The 20,369-nt window shown below is 45.0% G+C and overlaps 1 protein-coding gene across 3 annotated transcripts in view; it reads right to left on the bottom strand.

The window, feature by feature from the left end:
* SORCS1 (sortilin related VPS10 domain containing receptor 1) overlaps positions 1-20,369 on the bottom strand; it is a 702,133-nt gene that overhangs the window by 39,458 nt on the left and 642,306 nt on the right. For all 3 annotated transcript variants that reach the window (XM_077258071.1, XM_077258072.1, XM_077258073.1), the window contains exons 22-23: positions 11,390-11,502; positions 8,500-8,631 (exon numbers count right to left, since the gene is read on the bottom strand). In XM_077258071.1, the coding sequence (XP_077114186.1) occupies positions 8,500-8,631; positions 11,390-11,502 (245 nt within the window). The remainder of the gene's footprint in view (positions 1-8,499; positions 8,632-11,389; positions 11,503-20,369) is intronic.

Raw genomic sequence — 20,369 nt, 5'->3', positions numbered from 1 at the left:
ACTGGAGCCTCTAGTGGTGAGGTCAGGCTTGTGCGGCAGGTTGCCGCCAGATACCAGTCCAGGGCAGAACCCGGTACTGCAGCTGCTGTCCCCAGGGGTCAGGTACACTGACACTGATTAGGGCTTAGTTCAGACATGCCGCTCTAAGATACTGGATCAGGGTTAGGCCACTCATGGACCGGGAAATAATGTTCATACACTGGCCACACTGGGACTAAGGGATTTTGGGAACAGCACTGGGCGCACTAGGACCAGGGGACAATGTTTAGGCACTGACTACTCCTGGGTCCAGGCATTGGTCGTTCCGGGACCAGGTGACGAGGACCAGGCACTGGCTGCTCAGGAACCATGGGATGAAGTTAAGGCAATGGCTGCTCCGAAACCAGAGGATGAGGTTCAGGCACTGATCACTCAGGGAACAGGGGACAGAGTCCAAGCAGTGGCCACTTTGGGACTAGGGGATGAGGTTCAGGCATGGCTGCTCTGGGACCAGAGAAAGAGGTTCAGGCACTGACCAATCACGGACCAGGGACAGAGTCCAAGCAGTGGCCACTCTGGGACTAGGGGATGAGGTTCAGGCATGGCCGCTCCGGGACCAGAGGATGAGGTTCAGGCACTGACCACTCACGGACCAGGGACAGAGTCCAAGCAGTGGCCACTCTGGGACTAGGGGATGAGGTTCAGGCATGGCCGCTCAGGGACCAGAGGATGAGGTTCAGACACTGGCCGCTCTGGGAGCAGGGGATGAAGTTCAGGCACTGGTTGTTCCGGAACCAAAGGACAAGGTTCAGGCACTGGTCACTATGAGACCAGGGGATGAGGTTCAGGCACTAGCAGCTCTGGGACCAGGGGACGAAGTTCAGGCCCTGGCTGCTCCAGGACCAGGGGACATGGATGAGGCACTGGCCGCTCTGGGACCGGGATACGAGGTTCAGGCACTGGCCACTCCGGGACCAGGGGACAATGATATAGGACTGACCACACCAGAACCAGGAGACTACAGATACAGGACTGGCCACACTAGGACGATCAGATTGATCAACACTTTCTGGGAAAATTTTCAGTAAAACTTGCATTTTATTCATTGAATTCCCTGTTACTTGTAGGTATACGAGTCCAGTGATTGACAGTTCTCCCTTTATGACGGCATGCACGGGTAGCTGTCAATCCCTAGAAGGACCGCCCACTGAACTCATATACATACAAACACCTGGGACTTCAAGGAATAAATTACAACGTATGCTGAATATTTCCAATAAACTCGTACATCACTCTGCACAGCGTCTCTTCTATATCGTGATGTCCACAAATCAGACTGCATGTGCAATGACACAGGAAGGTCTCTTCTGCCCTGGAATGAATGGACCGGCAGTCAGGCTACATGAGTGCAGCTATTGGGGGCACAGAGTTTGCAATCATCTGAGATCTGGAGCCTAAAGGTCCCTTGTAACAGTTTTGGTGATTAGGAGCAACACATTACCACTTTGCTCGAAAACACGGAATGTGATCAGATGAGAATGTTGGTCATGCCAAACGTTTTTTTTTAGGAAAGCATTGTAAGAAAAATTCAAAGTGCAACTAAATGTGAGGAGTCTCAGATACAGCAGGAGCCCTAATAATTCTACAACCGCCATATTAGTGCACAGATCTGTTATATGACAGCATCCATGAATTCTGCAGCACTAAAGAGACGACTGAGTGGAGTCGATGGCCAGACAACACATTTGAGTATTTTCTGTCTCTGTTTCCTCCCTCGCTATCTGTTCTCGCTTTATGACAACTGAGACTTGGGGATCACATAAGGAAAAGACTTCTCTCGGAACATAATATTCAAGCTGGAGCCAGGAGGGACCGTCCTCCTCCAAATGTCTGGAGTTCAGAATTGCATTTTACCAAAGCGATAAGATGCTGGAAAATAATCACTGCCACGTTGACGTCTGAGCCGATCGTCCTGAGAATTCAGACTATTCATTCTGGAGGAACCGAGGTGCGGAGGCAGTGTGATCGTATGGGGGCTAATCCTGCAGAATGCACTGGACGATAAGATGATAATTTCTAGATTATACAGAGCGTTGAAAGGGTTGTGCAGTTTGTGTTGGGTATAGCTGCCTGGTTGTATTGAAATGAATAGGACATGTAGCAAAGCCAGATAGGCTAGGGTTAAATCGTAGCACTCCAGGTCTTGGCTAGATGCACCTGACTAGCTTTGACTAAGAACCAGGGCCTGTGTTCACTAGAGGTTTGTCGGTCTGCTGGATGTTGAGCAGAATCGAGTGTGCTGCTGGTGAGTGACCAGCCAAAATGTGAGCTATAGCTAGGAGAGAGACAAGCCAGAGTCTCTCTGAATGGAGACTGCATGGGTTAGCTAGGAAAGCTGAGCAGTCTGTGTGTTGGAGCTGCAGAGAATTGTGTGGAAGTGGCAGCCTGTTCAGTGTGAATTGTGCCTGGAGTTGAACACTTCTGATTGGATTGGCGCTGGAACTCAGGCTGAAGGTGGAACCGAGATATGGTGGGATTATACCTCTTATTTGAATAAAGTTTGCTCCAAGAGAAAGTACTGTAATCTGTTTGGGTGACCCTGCACTGACATATATGCGCCTGCTTAATGAACCATTTATTTGCTATTATACTTTTGTGCCCAGGTAATAAAACTGCACCTGTTTGGACCAAACCACATTGCATTTCTGAACACTAAATAATGCCTACTTGAAAGCATGAAACCCTACAGTTGATATTCAGCTCTATAGGCGGCGTGCAGGGAACCAGAGCAAAGGAGGCGAAAGAGCTCAAGCTTCAGAAGCAACTGCAGGAGCCTGTGTAGAATAACTACTGCCAAGTCCTGAGAGGCCCAAAATGTCCTTATAAAAATGTTTAATTATGGCACTACCTCAGTTATAATTCATTGATAACATTCTTTTATTCTGCATCAGAATATATTGGAGGGTCATAGAAGGATAAAGGAGTCTGGAGGAGGAAAAAGGGGTCTGGAGGAGGGGTGTGGAGGAGGAGATAGGGGTCTGGAGGAGGGGTGTGGAGGAGGACAGAGAGGTCTAGAGAAGGTGAGAGCAGCCTAGAGGAGGACAGAGGGGTCTAGAGAAGGATACAGGGATCAATAGGATAAAGGAGTCTGGAGGAGGAAAAAGGGGTCTGGAGGAGGTGTGTGGAGGAGGAGAAAGGGGTATGGAGGAGAACAGAGGGATCTAGAGAAGGGGAGAGCAACCTGGAGGAGGATAGAGGGGTCTAGAGAAGGATACAGGAATCAGGGATCAAAAGAAAGATAAAGGAGTCTGGAGGAGGAGAAATGGGTCTGGAGGAGGCGTGTGGGGAAACGGGTCTGGAGGAGGGGTGTTAAAGGGAACCTGTCACCTGAATTTGGCGGGACCAGTTTTGGGTCATATGGGCGGGGTTTTCGGGTGTTTGATTCACCCTTTCCTTACCCGCTGGCTCCATGCTGGCCGCAATATTGGATTGAAGTTCATGCTGTGTCCTCCGTAGTACACACCTGCACAAGGCAATATTGCCTTGCGCTGGCGTGTACTCCGGAGGACAGGGAATGAACTTCAATCCAATATTGCGGCCAGCATGCAGCCAGCGGGTAAGGAAAGGGTGAATCAAACACCCGAAAACCCCGCCCATATGACCCAAAACTGGTCCTGCCAAATTCAGGTGACAGGTTCCCTTTAAGGAGGACAGAGGGGTCTGGAGGGGGACAGAGGGGTTTAGAGAAGGACAGAGGGGTCTGGAGGCAACAGAAGAGTCTGGAAAATGACAGAGGAGTCTGGAGGAGGACAGACAAGTCTAAAAGAAGACAGATGGGTCTAGGGTAAGACAGAGGGGTATGGAGGCAAAAGAGGATTCTGGAAGATGACAGAGGAGTCTGGAGGAGGACAGAATGGTCTGGAAAAGGACAGAGGGGTCTGGAAGAGGACAGAAGGGCCTGGAAGAGGACAGAAGGGTCTGGAAGAGGACAGAAGGGTCTAGGGAAGGACGGAACAGTCTGGAGGAGGAGAAAGGGTTCTGGTGGACAGAAGGGTTTAGAGGAAAAAGGAGTCTCGAAGAATACAGATGGGCCAGAAGGAGAATAGAGGGGTTTGGAGGAGGACAGAGGGGTTTAGAGGAGGACAGAGGGGTCTGGAAGAGAACAGAGGGGTCTAGTGAAGGACAGATGGATATGTAGGAGGATTGAGGGGTCTAGAGAAGGACAGATGGGTCTGGAGGAGATCAGAGGAGTCTGGAGGAGGAATTTGGAGGAGTCTGGAGAGGACAGAACCGTCTAGTGAAGAACATAGGAGTCTGAAAAGGGATAGAGGAATGTGGAGGATGATTGAAGAGTCTGGAGGAGACAGAGGGGTCTGGAAGAAGAGAGAGGTGTCTAGAGTGGACAGAAGTGGCTAGAAAGTACAGAGAAGTCCAGAGGGGAATAGAGGAGGTAAGCGCCCAATACCTAGTGTCTGGAGGGTTGACATTTTTCTTTAAAATCAGCAGGTTTAGCTGACATTTATGTAATGTTTGTTGGCACCTTAAGAATTATAATTACTTTTGCCAGTTCAGTAAAAAACATTTCCGTGATAAGATCCGGTGTCCATAATGCCCGAGAAGGACTTTATGCCTGTGAACAACTGTGCTTCATTTCCAGGAATTCGCCTCTTTGTTGTGCACCTATGGCCACAATATTTTCAAATCTGTGGAGTTAGCACCGTTCCCCCGGCACATCCATCAGAGAACATGGCACCTCAGCCCTAGTCATCACGAAAATGCAAGCTATGTTTTGATCTTCCAGTGAAAAGTCTTATCAATTATTTCTCAAGACCTGATTTAAAATACAGTCGAGGCCGAGATCTTAGTTAAGGAGGATGGCGTTTGCTGCAGGTAAGGAGGATGACAGCAGCAAGTCAGCAACTTAGGGATCATAAAACCTTCTGTTACACGAAGAACAAGAGACATCAGGAACTAACGTGACCGACCCAAGTCATCACAGCTCCACATAAGGGACGCGTGCTCATGAAGCTTTAGCAACAAGACCTTATGGAAGGCGACACTGATGGTGTCAGATGGAATATCTCAATTTGGAATACTATATTGACATGTCAGCTGTTTTTTTTTTCAAAGGAACGAAGGTTAGACTTCTAATTTACATTCTTGGGGTTATACACATCAAAAAAGGGACATCAAATGATGTCTCCGAGGAAGCAGTCACTAAAGAGAGCAACATATCCGGAGAACAGCAGCACAAGATGAACAACTTTGCAGAAAAATAATGAAATAGAATTCACATTTTCTATTGGATACCATACTACAAAATGCCGGCCATTGATTGCAAACAAGGTTTGTTATTTTGCTCACCCAATAAAGAAATGTTCCTATCAAATTCTTTCAAGACCATGGTGCAAAATGAGTACACCCCAATGGAAGTCTTAGGAGCAAAACTGAAACTTAGACTACAAAATTCTAACAATTATTCAGCTACTGGTAAGTCTAATTAATCATTACACCAGTGTACAGTAGTGTGACTAATAAAGGGTGATACTTAGCAAAGAAAACCCATTCACTTTTCATGTTGTCAGCAATGGCACCACATGGAAGAGAAATGTCACAAAATCTCAGAAAGATAATAATTTCTTTACACCAGAAAGGTGAAGGCCACAAGAAGATCAGCAAAGCTTTTCTCATCGGTCTGGAGCAAAAGTGATACAAAAATGTAACAAAGATGGAGCTGCAGTATATCATAGAGTCGTCCAGTAACCATGGAAGTGACCACCTAAGGAGGAACGTCTACTGATGAGAAGGGGGAAGAAAATCCACATGTAAGTATCCTGTAGTTATCTACAAAAGTAGAAAGGTGAACCGGGGACACAATCCAGGGCGCACTGCAGAGGAACGGCAGAATGGGGTCATCCACATAGGAAGCTGCTCCTAAAGCTCATGGATAAAAAAAGCCGCCTATAATGTGTCAGGGCCCAAGCTGAAAATATGAAGATACTGGGACCCTGTACTCTGGAGGGATGGTGTCAAAAAGTTGAGGACTACAAAGAAAACTGCCTGGTGCCTCCAGTGAGACCTGGTGGTTGCAGTCTCCTTATGTGGTGGCTCATGAACTGCTGGTGTCGGGGCCGACATGTCATTGATGGGATCATGAAGTCACATATGTGCTGCTCTATAGTGACAGAAGGAGCCGCTACTCGATAATCGTGCACCGGTGCCGGCACTTTCAGCCATGACTGTATATTGCCTACACAGCAGACGCTACTCGATAATCGTGCACTGGTGCCGGCACTTTCAGCCATGACTGTATATTGCCTACACAGCAGACGCTACTCGATAATCATGCATTGGTGCCGGCACTTTCAGCCATGATGGTATATTGCCCACACAGATGGCGCTACTCAATAATCGTGGACCGGTGCCGGCACTTTCAGCCATGACTGTATATTGCCTACACAGATGGCGCTACTCGATAATCGTGGACCGGTGCCGGCACTTTCAGCCATGACTGTATATTGCCTACACAGCAGACGCTACTCGATAATCGTGCACCGGTGCCGGCACTTTCAGCCATGACTGTATATTGCCTACACAGCAGACGCTACTCGATAATCGTGCACCGGTGCCGGCACTTTCAGCTATGACTGTATATTGCCTACACAGCAGACGCTACTCGATAATCATGCATTGGTGCCGGCACTTTCAGCCATGATGGTATATTGCCTACACAGCAGATGCTACTCGATAATCGTGCACCGGTGCTGGCACTTTCAGCCATGACTGTATATTGCCTACACAGCAGACGCTACTCGATAATTGTGCACCAGTGCCGGCACTTTCAGCTATGACTGTATATTGCCTACACAGCAGACGCTACTCGATAATCATGCATCGGTGCCGGCACTTTCAGCCATGACTGTATATTGCCTACACAGCAGACGCTACTCGATAATCATGCATTGGTGCCGGCACTTTCAGCCATGACTGTATATTGCCTACACAGCAGACGCTACTCGATAATCATGCATCGGTGCCGGCACTTTCAGCCATGACTGTATATTGCCTACACAGCAGACGCTACTCGATAATCATGCATTGGTGCCGGCACTTTCAGCCATGACTGTATATTGCCTACACAGCAGACGCTACTCGATAATCATGCATCGGTGCCGGCACTTTCAGCCATGACTGTATATTGCCTACACAGCAGACGCTACTCGATAATCATGCATAGGTGCCGGCACTTTCAGCCATGACTGTATATTGCCTACACAGCAGACGCTACTCGATAATCATGCATCGGTGCCGGCACTTTCAGCCATGACTGTATATTGCCTACACAGCAGACGCTACTCGATAATCATGCATTGGTGCCGGCACTTTCAGCCATGACTGTATATTGCCTACACAGCAGATGCTACTCGATAATCATGCATTGGTGCCGGCACTTTCAGCCATGATGGTATATTGCCTACACAGCAGACGCTACTCGATAATCGTGCACCGGTGCTGGCACTTTCAGCCATGACTGTATATTGCCTACACAGCAGATGCTACTCGATAATCATGCATCGGTGCCGGCACTTTCAGCCATGACTGTATATTGCCTACACAGCAGACGCTACTCGATAATCATGCATTGGTGCCGGCACTTTCAGCCATGACTGTATATTGCCTACACAGCAGACGCTACTCGATAATCATGCATCGGTGCCGGCACTTTCAGCCATGACTGTATATTGCCTACACAGCAGACGCTACTCGATAATCATGCATTGGTGCCGGCACTTTCAGCCATGACTGTATATTGCCTACACAGCAGATGCTACTCGATAATCATGCATTGGTGCCGGCACTTTCAGCCATGATGGTATATTGCCTACACAGCAGACGCTACTCGATAATCGTGCACCGGTGCTGGCACTTTCAGCCATGACTGTATATTGCCTACACAGCAGACGCTACTCGATAATCATGCATTGGTGCCGGCACTTTCAGCCATGATGGTATATTGCCTACACAGCAGACGCTACTCGATAATCGTGGACCGGTGACAGCACTTTCAGCCATGATGGTATATTGCCTACACAGATGGCACTACTCGATCATCGTGCATTGGTGCCGGCACTTTTGGCCAGGACTGTATATTGCCTACACAGATGGCGCTACTCCATCATCATGCACCGGTGCCTGCAGTTCTTGGAGTGTGGGCGTTCATCATGAAAAGTAAATGCAAATAGCACAAACATAGTAGAGAGCGGGGTGACAAATACAAATCAATGTTCCCTTGGGCAGATTCCAGGGCAATCAATACCTTTCCCCCGGAGAATGGACGCCCTAGACTCTCCATCACGATGACGTGACTATGAGCCAATAAATGCTCCGTAGGGTGAAACCAGTGAAGACAAGAAACAGTTCTGCAACAAATTCAGCTCTGCTGCGTCCTTCTACTGCGCTGTCTGTTCTCGGGGGTAATCTAAAGCTTCTCAGCCTAATTCTCCAGGACATGTCTATTACCTGGGATAGATCTTCTGTTTTCTTCTTATTCTCCTCGGTGCCATCCTGATAGGGGAGAATGAAGAGCTCGGCGGATGTTGGGAGTCCGGGGAGAACCGCCACTAAGATCTGTCTGCTGCTCACGCCCGTGGCCTGTGTGGACACATAACAGGTTTAGCCTCAAATAATCCAGACATGGAAAAATAACTCGGGAAAATACTTATGACAGCTTGTAGATGGTGTAGAGGTGCACCGCACTATTCCATGAAGACCCCTCCCATACACCTGCATGCCCGGTTGCAGGCTGGACATGGCACCTGATATTTGCTGGACTTCATCTTAAATGTTAGCTTGGGGTCCTGGAGCACTGACTCATGCATCGTAACTTGGGTTCTGCACTTAGGTCATCAATGTCCAGTAATGGGGGTCTGACCACTGTGACCCCCCAATGGACTGCACTCGCAAAAAAACATTGTCACTTTGCCTCCAGATGGCTCCACATGATCCTAGTAGTTGGACCCCCACCATGCAGGCCTTTACTTAGCCATTTTTATTAGGAAAGCTGATAGATTCAAGTATTATGCCCCCAAAAAACAAGAAGCTGATTCTTAATTTATCTTTCTTAACAATCGCAGTTCTGCTTTTCTGATACAGAGCTCCAAAACCAAAGCATTCCTTCCACACAGGCAGAAATTTACATGATAAAATTCTGACTGCCTTCAACCACCACTAGGGGGAGCTCTGATGGATGGGAGACATATACCGTAAGCTCTTGAGCTCCCCCTAGTGGTGGCTACAAGCAGCCAGGATTTTATCATTAATCTCTATTTCTAATATGAGGATTTGTGACCTTGTATCAGATAAAAATAGAATTCTAAAGAATCTGAAAATGTAAAAAAAAATATTTTGCACATGTTCAAATTAAGTAATTCATTAATTAAAAATAAGTAATTATTTATATTTATTAATAAATTAATTGTTAATTATATAGAACATGGCATATACAAAAAATAAATAGTGACATTTTATTTTCTGAAGGGTCTTAGATATGTGACATAGAGTAGTGATTTGGGGGCTGAGAGTTTTCTGTTTTTTCTGTTAATCATCTCATTAAGTCATGCGCTGTCCAGGCTGACCTGGGGGATAACAGAGAGCACTAGAGAACATTGTACAGCACTTTTCTGCAGGTGGAGGCAGTGAAGAATCAGCTGGGAATCAGCAGCCTCCTGACTGCGCCATGTGCTGACTGCAGGATTAAACCTTCACTGGTATAATTACAGCCAGGATCCAGGTACAGACACAGCTGGCAGCGCCGCGCCATGCGGAGAGCCTGGCCCCCGAGGAGCCTCGCTGGGGGCAGGAGCCGGGCGCTCGCTGCAGACTTTGCCTGGCACTGCTTGATTAATTGCCATTGCTAGCTGGGCTGAGCATCCGGCCGCCTCCGGGCATCGCTGCAGAACAGGCTCCGTAGCTCCCGGCTCTGGGGCTGGTGACTCCATGGCTCTTTAGTAATTGCAAGAAAATTAAAGAAAAACTCAGCACTGAGAAAGCGACATTCTGCTCCAGAAACTAATCCCACAAGTGTTTAATAATGTAGAAAACAACAAACAAAAACATTGTGAAAAGTGCAAATCAGCGGGTGACAGGTGGACGGTGGCAGGAAGGGACCTGACACCGAAGATTAGAACGTCCCCTGGGACCGGAGGTTTGTGGTCAATCCGAACAGCAAAGTGGTCACAAAAAAAAAAAATGTGTAAAGAGAAGTGAGACCCAAACCGTCCGGAACCAAGAGACACGTGATGTGCGGCTGTAACCGGCAGACAGCGAGAGAGGGGCGACCTGATCCCTAGAGGAGCCGTAAGGTTATGTCACCGGGACCACCGAGGGCAACGTGTCATCTGTTATCTATCCTTATTTCCATCTATCCATCCATCATCTACCTCATCTTTCTATCTATAACCAATCTATTATCTATCTATTATCTATCTATTATCTATCTATTATCTATCTATTATCTATCATCTATCTATCTATTATCTATCTATTATCTATTATCTATCTATCATCTGTCTATTATCTATCTATTATCTATCATCTATCTATTATATATCTATTATCTATCTATTTTACCTATCATCTATTATCTATTATCTATCTATCTATTATCTATCTATCTGATATCTATCTATTATCTATCTATTATCTATTATCTATCTATTATCTATCTATCATCTGTCTATTATCTCTCTATTATCTATCATGTATCTATTATCTATCTATTATCTATCTATCTATTATCTATTATCTATCTATCTATTATCTATCTATCATCTGTCTATTATCTATCTATCTATTATATATCTATTATCTATCTATTATCTATCTATCTGTTATCTATCTATTATCTATCTATTATCTATTATCTATCTATTATCTATCTATCATCTATTATCTTTCTATCTTTCTATTATCTATTACTTATCTAGCTATTTATTTAGCGAATCTGCAATGTGTGAACTCATCCTAAGAAAACCCCGAATTATTCATCATATCATCCAACACATGTATTTTTTATTTAGTTTCCTAGTTGTTCGGTAATTTCCTTTTAGTTATCTTTGATCAGTAATATTTTCCATTTTGTCTCACTTCTTAGCTGGAATCACGCTCCGGTCTGTCAGACTCCGGATTACTGGCACTGATCCGCATTCATGTATAGACATATCGCTCTTCCTTACCGTTTTGTTTGCAATGTTTGTACCGCCAGGTGGGACACTTTCATGATCCGCATCGCCATCTGGAGGCCAGACCGGACACATGCCTGCTCTGCAGGTGGGCACATACTGTACGGGGGGCTCTGTACCTACAGGGCATAAACCCGGGGGGTGACGGAGGAAATGATGGTGTCACTTACATACATGAGCGCTCTCTTAATCACACGGCTGATGTCTCGCCTCCACTCCGGAATGTCGGGGTTAAAATCGTCAAGGTTCGGTGAAAACGACAATCGCAGAGACTGAAACTGCTCTGTAATCAGTGAACAGTAAGGGTTAATAGTGCTGACGAGAGGAGGCATGGGAAAGTGTGCGCAATAGTGTGGACTGTGGGTGAATAAAACAACAGAAAGAGATAATACAAGAAAGACAGCGACAACAACCTGGTGTCATCTCATCCCCTCTCATAAAGGGGGAAGAAAGAAGGAAGAAGGGAGGAAGGAAAAGCATATGAAGGAAAGGAGAGAGGGAGGGAAGGAAGGGAAAGAGAAGGAAGGAAAGGAACAAAGAAAGGAAGGAAGGGAAGCGAAGGGAAGGAACAAAGGAAGGAAGGGAGGGAAAGGAAGGAAAGGAAACATGGAAGGAAGAGAGGGAGGAAGGAAGGAAAGGAATTAAGGAAGGATAGGAGGGAATTAGGAAGGAAGGAAAGGAATGAAGGAAGGAAGAGAAAGGAAGGGAAGGAAGGGAAAGGAAAAGAATGGGAAGGGATTGAAGGAAAGAAGAAAGAGGAAATGAAGGATGGAAGAGAAAGGAAAGGAAGGAAAACGAAAGTGTGCATAATATTGTGGATTGTATGTGAATAAACGCTCTAAAACAACAGAAACAAATAACACAAGAAATACAAAAATGACATCCTGTTGTCATCTCATCCCCTCTCATAAAGGGGAAAGAAGAAGAAAGAAGGAAGAGGAAATGAAGGAAGAGGAATAGAAGGAAAGGAAACAAGGAAGGAAGGGAGGGAGGGAAGGGAAAGGAAAGGAAGGAAGGAAAAGAAAGGAACAAAGGAAGGAAGGGAAGCGAAGGGAAGGAACAAAGGAAGGAGGGGAAGTGAAGGTAAGGAACAAAGGAAGGAGGAGAGGGAAAGGAAGGAAAGGAAACATGGAAGGAAGAAAAAGGAAGAGAGGGAGGAAAGGAATGAAGGAATAGAAAGGAATGGAACGAAGGTAAAGGAAAAGAAAGGGAAGGGACTGAAGGAAGGAAGAAACAGGAAATGAAGGATGGAAGAGAAAGGAAAGGAAGTAAAAGGAAAGTGTGCATAACATTGTGGATTGTAGGTGAATAAATGCTCTGAAACAGAAGAAAGAAATAATACAAGAAATACAGAAATTACATCTCATCCCCTCTCATAAAGGGGAAAGAAAGAAGAAGGAGGGGAAGGGAGGAAGGAAAAGGAAATGAAGGAAAGTAAACAAGGAAGAAAGGAAGGTATGGAGAGAGGAAGGAAGGAAAGGAACAAAGCAACGGGAAGGAACAAAAGAAGGAAGGTAGGGAAAGGAAGGAAAGCAAGCATGGAAGGAAGAAAAAGGAAGAGAGGGAGGAAGGAAGGAAAGGAATTAAGGAAGGAAGGGAGGGAGTTAGAAAGGAAGGAAAGGAATGAAGGGAAAGGAAGGGAAAGGAAAAGAAAGAGAAGGGAATGAAGTAAGGAAGAAAGAGGAAATGAAGGATGGAAGAGAAAGGAAAGGAAAGGAATATGAAAGGAAGAAAAGGAAAGAAAAAAGAAAGCAAGGGAGGGAGGTAAAAAGGAAAGGGAATGTAAAGAAAGCATGCAAGCAAACAAGGAAGGAAAGGAAAAGAAGTAAAGGAAGGGAGGGAGTTAGGAAGGAATGAAGCAAGGAAGGATGGAAGGAAGGAAAAGGAAGGATGGAAGATGAATAAATGAAAAGGAAAGGAAAGAAGGAAGAAGGGAAATGAAAGGAATAAAAAAAGAAAAAAGGAAGGGAGGGAAAAGGGAAAGGGAAGGTAAGGAAAGTATGCAAGTAAAGAAGGAAGGAAAGGAAACAAGGAAGGAAGCAAAAAGAAGGAAAGGAAGGGAGGGAGGAAGGATGGAAAGAAAAAGAAAGGAGATGACGGACAGACAGAATGAAAAGGAAAAGAAAGGGAATGAAGGAAAAAGGAAAGAAAGAAGGAAGGACAGAAGGAAGGAAAAGGATAGGAACGAAGCAAAAGAAAGAAAAAAATGAAAGGAAGGAAGGGAGGGAAATGGAAAGGGAAGGTAATGAAAGCACGAAAGCAGAGGAGGAAAGAAAGAAGGAAAAATGCAAACAAATCAGCAATATACAGCATCTATGTACGTTGACATCTTTCTATGGTTTTATCTTCAGTTCACTGCTATAATTATATTAAGAATTGTATATGTATGGAAGAAATAAAGGAGGAAAGAGACACAATTCTGCACTGATACGACAGTTTCCCGTACAGCTACAGTCATGTGCAACCTGCGGATCTACAGATCGCTGAGGTTTTGGGCTTTGGATGCATCTCGACATAATGTGAACCCAACTTTAAACAAAGTGAATTATTTTCTGCCTGTAAATGGAGATTTGACATAAAACAAGTAATTTCAGCCCCAACTCTCCCGCTCTGTGGTATTATTCTCTGCAGGTAGATAATTATCCAATTAGTCAGGCAAATAGGGTAAATTGTAGATGCAGTCACATTTAATGGAAAGTTGGTTTGTAAAATTAGCATCTTCCGGGAATGTGCACTGAGTTTACTACAATTATTATTATTAAGGAGGTAATGTTGGGTTTAAGTGAACAGACAAACAAAGAAGAGCAGATGGAGCGCTGTGGTTGTTTTGGAAGCAGGTGCGGATCCTGGTACAGTTATTGTAAGGTAGTAGTTAATTTCAGGATATATGCTGTAATTACCCTTTAAAAAACTTGTTACATTTCATAATAGCTTTATGAAAAATAAGTGTGACTGGAGAAGGAAAAAAGAAGAAAAGTTACAGCATGAGTAATTGTTCATCTTTTGTCATCATATCAATTTTAGTTCAGAAATTTTGTACCAATTTTGTATCTTTATTATCAGTCACAGCTTTGTTTTCTGATACAGAGCACCAAAACCCCTTCACTGATAAAGAATTGAATGATAAAATAATGTCTGTCTGCTTCTACCACTAGGGGGAGCTCAGGTGCAAACTGCATACATTGCTATTACTGAGTGCAATTCATAGACAGTAAGGTGTGAGCTCCCTCTAGTGGTGGCTGCAGGTAGACATAATTGTGGATCAGTCTGCTGGTGCAGGAAATTTGGAACTTTGTACAAAAAATAGCTTTCTAACCAAAACTGCACTAAAATAGTGTGGAGAAGACTGGACAATGCTCACATTTTTATTTTCTTTAAATATTTTTTAATCTGTGAAGTAAAAAAAATATATATATTTATATATACAATGGAAAGATGAAGACATATCCATGAGGAGTAGAAAATGAAGATGATATTGAAGGGAAGAGAAAGAAAAGTGGGTAGTGGAGAAAAAAAGGAGAATACAGAAAACAGATAATAGGAAGTCAAAGAAGGAAGGAGATGGGAAAATAAAAAAATAATAAGGAAGAAAAAAAGGTAGAAGGAGAAAAGGAAGAAGGAAAAGATGAATGGATAGATGGAGAAGCAAGGTCAAACTATTGGGAAGCAGAGGAAAAGTAGAAGTGAAAGACGAAAAATGAGAATAAGGAAAGGAGAAAGTGGGAGAAGATAAAGAAAGAAAGATAAAGAAGACAGAGAACAAAACAAAAAGAAATTTCATGTAAAGAAGAAGAAAATGTAGAAGACATTGTAAAAAGAAGTCGAAAAAGACGAATAAGATAATGAAGAAGTGCAAGAAAAAAATGAAGGAAAGGAATAAAGGGTGAAAGGAAAAAAAGATAAGGAATAGGAATAGGGACAAGAGGAAGTCAAAGAAAAGAAGCAAAAGAAGAGGGATGGGAGGAGGAAGAAGAATGAGTCAAGGAAAGGAAGTAGAAGTGAAAGGGAAAATGAGAAATGGAAAATGAAAATATAGAAACAGAAACAAAGGATAAGAAAACAGAAGAGGTAAAAAGAAGTGGAGGAAGAAGAAGAAAGGAAAAAAGAAGAAGGAGAAAAGGAAGATGTAAACTATGAAGATAAAGTGGAGAGGAATAAGAAGTAAGAGATAAAAGAAGAGAAAGAGGATGTAGTATAAGAAGAAAATAAATAAGAAGATGAAGAGATAGAAGATAAAGAAGTGAAAGAAGAGAAATACGTATATAAAAAGAGAGAAAGAGGAAGAGGAATAGGAAGAAAAGAAGGAATAGGAATGATTACTCTAAAAGGAAGAGGAGTAAGAAGAAGAAGAAAAAAGAAGGAGAGAAAGGGGAAGAAGTAGTGCAAAAAGAAGAGGATGTAGAGGCAAGGGAGAAAAATGGAGAAAAGGACGAGAAAAAAGGGAGAAGAAGGAGAAATTAGGAGAAGTAGAAAAAGTTATGGGAGAATGAAAGATGAAAAAATGAAAGAAGAAGAGGAGAAAATAAGAGGCAGAAGATGAATACTGATTCTGATCTGTTTTTAGGACAACTTATCTCTAAAGTAGTGATTAGGGTTGAGCGACTTTCATTTTTTTAAGATCGAGTAGGGTTTTGGGAAACCCGATTTTGTCCAGAGTCGAGTCGAGTGCAGTCGGCCGATTATCGCTAAAAGTCGGGGATCGACCGAAACACGAAACCCAATGCAAGTCAATGGGGAAGCATAGTCGGCAGTGAGTGGAGGCCAGGAAAACACCTACAGTGCCCATTTTAATGCCAAAAACATCCATTCTTGTTTCTGAAGCTTGCCAATCTTAATTAACTGTATAATAATAGTTGGGCATAGGGAATTGGGGGAAAGTTGTGGGGGGAGTAGGGCTGGCTCAAGTTTTTCGTGGGCCCAGGAAATGCGGACTACGTCACGGCGGTGTTGCAGGGAAAGGTAAGTATTTAAAAGTTGCAAGTGCTGTGATCCTGAGCAAGCAGGGGGGGCCCACTCGTTCGCATTGCCACTGGCACAGGGCCCCTCAAAGTACGGCGGTGTGTTTGCATGGCGGGGGCGCCTCCCACCAGCAGCGACACTTTTGCGTACTCTGAGGGGCCCTGTGCCAGTGACGTCGCCAACGAGTATGCCCCCCCACCTGATGAAGGAACCTGCACTTTCATCTGCACCTTCCTCTTTGTCCCTGTGTAAGGTGGTATAACATGCGGGAAGGGGAACCTTACTTTCAGCAGGGACAGATTCTGGCTGTGTAGAGTACAAGGGGAATGTAGTGGTCTAGGTCAATGTACCAGCAGACTCATTTAGCAGTGGCTGGGCAATGGGCAGGATGAGGAGGAAACAGATATAGGGCCAAAGAATAAAGTAGGCTACATGCAGTTCAAAATTGGTAACAGGACTAAACAGGCGGCATTGCTTTGTTCAGTGGAGTAGCAAACCCAAGAGCAGCAGACACTGTTTCAAGGGCCTAACCACACTAGTAGGCCAAATGCAGTTTAATATCTGATAGTATAGGGCGAAAGCCAGAATGTGGAAGCTCAGCTTTGTTCAGTTGAGGACAACACCAGGGAGGGGCAGACACCTTTAGTAGGCCGGAAAAGCCTATTGCATTTTTTAAAATGGTAATTTGGAGCAGAAGGTTGAAGCTCAGCTTTATTTAGTTGAGGGCAACACCAGGGAGGGGCAGAAGCCGTTAGTAGGCCCTAACCACCATTTTTTTTTTTTTTAAAACCACTTAATGAGAGCCGGAAGGTTGAAGCTCAGCTTTATTTAGTTGAGGACAACACCAGGGAGGGGCAGAAGCCGTTAGTAGGCCCTAACCACCATTTTTTTTTTAAAACCACTTAATGAGAGCCGGAAGGTTGAAGCTCAGCTTTATTTAGTTGAGGACAACACCAGGGAGGGGCAGAAGCCGTTAGTAGGCCCAAACCACCATTTTTTTTTTTTTTAAAACCACTTAATGAGAGCCGGAAGGTTGAAGCTCAGCTTTATTTAGTTGAGGACAACACCAGGGAGGGGCAGAAGCCGTTAGTAGGCCCTAACCACCATTTTTTTTTTAAAACCACTTAATGAGAGCCGGAAGGTTGAAGCTCAGCTTTATTTAGTTGAGGACAACACCAGGGAGGGGCAGAAGCCGTTAGTAGGCCCTAACCACCATTTTTTTTTTAAAACCACTTAATGAGAGCCGGAAGGTTGAAGCTCAGCTTTATTTAGTTGAGGACAACACCAGGGAGGGGCAGAAGCCGTTAGTAGGCCCTAACCACCATTTTTTTTTTAAAACCACTTAATGAGAGCCGGAAGGTTGAAGCTCAGCTTTATTTAGTTGAGGACAACACCAGGGAGGGGCAGAAGCCGTTAGTAGGCCCTAACCACCATTTTTTTTTTAAAACCACTTAATGAGAGCCGGAAGGTTGAAGCTCAGCTTTATTTAGTTGAGGACAACACCAGGGAGGGGCAGAAGCCGTTAGTAGGCCCTAACCACCATTTTTTTTTTAAAACCACTTAATGAGAGCCGGAAGGTTGAAGCTCAGCTTTATTTAGTTGAGGACAACACCAGGGAGGGGCAGAAGCCGTTAGTAGGCCCTAACCACCATTTTTTTTTTAAAACCACTTAATGAGAGCCGGAAGGTTGAAGCTCAGCTTTATTTAGTTGAGGACAACACCAGGGAGGGGCAGAAGCCGTTAGTAGGCCCTAACCACCATTTTTTTTTTAAAACCACTTAATGAGAGCCGGAAGGTTGAAGCTCAGCTTTATTTAGTTGAGGACAACACCAGGGAGGGGCAGAAGCCGTTAGTAGGCCCTAACCACCATTTTTTTTTTAAAACCACTTAATGAGAGCCGGAAGGTTGAAGCTCAGCTTTATTTAGTTGAGGACAACACCAGGGAGGGGCAGAAGCCGTTAGTAGGCCCTAACCACCATTTTTTTTTTAAAACCACTTAATGAGAGCCGGAAGGTTGAAGCTCAGCTTTATTTAGTTGAGGACAACACCAGGGAGGGGCAGAAGCCGTTAGTAGGCCCTAACCACCATTTTTTTTTTTTAAACCACATAATGAGAGCCGGAAGGTTGAAGCTCAGCTTTATTTAGTTGAGGACAACACCAGGGAGGGGCAGAAGCCGTTAGTAGGCCCTAACCACCATTTTTTTTTTTAAAACCACATAATGAGAGCCGGAAGGTTGAAGCTCAGCTTTATTTAGTTGAGGGCAACACCAGGGAGGGGCAGAAGCCGTTAGTAGGCCCTAACCAAAGTTGAAGGCCAAATGCAGTTTAATTTCTGATACTATAGGCCGAAAGCCAGAAGGTGGAAGTTCCGATTTAGACAGTGGAGGACAATTTGAATTAGGGACTGCAGACAGACTTAGTAGGCTGTCCCCTGTGGACCATGCATCCACCACATTAACCCATTGCGCCGTAATGGACACGTAATCTTCCGTGGCCATGCCTACAGGTCCATGCGTCTGTTGTCAGGTGCACCTTTGTACTCACAGATTGCCAGAGTGCATGGACAATGCGGTCTTCTACATGCTGGTGGAGGGTTGGGATGGCTTTTCTCGCAAAAGAAGTGTCGACTGGTTAGCTTGTAGCGTGGTACAGCGTAGTCCATCATGGCCTTATTAATAGTAAATAAAATATATAACTAGGCTCTATGAACTTTTAAATAGGTTCCAGGGGTACACGGGCAGCATTGGTGTGGTCAGTGGAGGAGTATTGCAAGTAGGGGCTGCAGACAGGCTATCAAAGGCCTAAAATAACAAACAGTAGGCAGTCATGGCAGTTTTACATCGGTTACATGGATACACAGGCAGGCACTCCAGGCAGCATTGTGCTCAGTGGAGGAGTATTGCAAGTAGGGGCCGCAGACAGGCTATCAAAGGCCTAAAATAACAAACAGTAGGCAGTCATGGCAGTTTTACATCGGTTACATGGATACACAGGCAGGCACTCCAGGCAGCATTGTGGTCAGTGGAGGAGTATTGCAAGTAGGGGCCGCAGACAGGCTATCAAAGGCCTAAAATAACAAACAGTAGGCAGTCATGGCAGTTTTACATCGGTTACATGGATACACAGGCAGCTAGGTGGTGAGTGGAGGAGTATTTAAAGTAAGGACCGCAGACAGGCTATCAAAGGCCTAACATAACAAACAATAGGCTCATGGCAGTTTTACAGCGGTTACATGGATACACGGGCAGGCAGCTTGGTGGTGAGTGGAGGAGTATTTAAAGTATGGACCGCAGACAGGCTTCGAAGGCCTAACACAATAAAATGGGCTGGCTGTAGGCACTTTAAAATTGGTTCCAGGGGTACACGGGCAGCAGTGGTCTGGTCAGTGGAGGCCTAGTGGAAGTATGGACCGCAGACAGGCTTCGAAGGCCTAACACAATAAAATGGGCTGGCTGTAGGCACTTTAAAATTGGTTCCAGGGGTACACGGGCAGCAGTGGTCTGGTCAGTGGAGGCCTAGTGGAAGTATGGACCGCAGACAGGCTTCGAAGGCCTAACACAATAAAATGGGCTGGCTGTAGGCACTTTAAAATTGGTTCCAGGGGTACACGGGCAGCAGTGGTCTGGTCAGTGGAGGACTAGTGGAAGTATGGACCGCAGACAGGCTTCGAAGGCCTAACACAATAAAATGGGCTGGCTGTAGGCACTTTAAAATTGGTTCCAGGGGTACACGGGCAGCAGTGGTCTGGTCAGTGGAGGCCTAGTGGAAGTATGGACCGCAGACAGGCTTCGAAGGCCTAACACAATAAAATGGGCTGACTGTAGGCACTTTAAAATTGGTTCCAGGGGTACACGGGCAGCAGTGGTCTGGTCAGTGGAGGACTAGTGGAAGTATGGACCGCAGACAGGCTTCGAAGGCCTAACACAATAAAATGGGCTGGCTGTAGGCACTTTAAAATTGGTTCCAGGGGTACACGGGCAGCAGTGGTCTGGTCAGTGGAGGACTAGTGGAAGGAGGGAGCGCAGAAAGGCTTCAAAGGCCTAACATAACAAACAATAGGCTCATGGCAGTTTTACAGCGGTTACATGGATACACGGGCAGGCAGCTTGGTGGTGGTGAGTGGAGGAGTATTTAAAGTAGGGACCGCAGACAGGCTATCAAAGGCCTAACATAAAAAAACAATAGGCTCAT

The sequence above is a fragment of the Ranitomeya variabilis genome, chromosome 4 (genome assembly GCF_051348905.1).
Source record: "Ranitomeya variabilis isolate aRanVar5 chromosome 4, aRanVar5.hap1, whole genome shotgun sequence".
Taxonomy (NCBI): domain Eukaryota; kingdom Metazoa; phylum Chordata; class Amphibia; order Anura; family Dendrobatidae; genus Ranitomeya; species Ranitomeya variabilis.
This window is presented reverse-complemented; position numbering and strand designations above follow the sequence as displayed.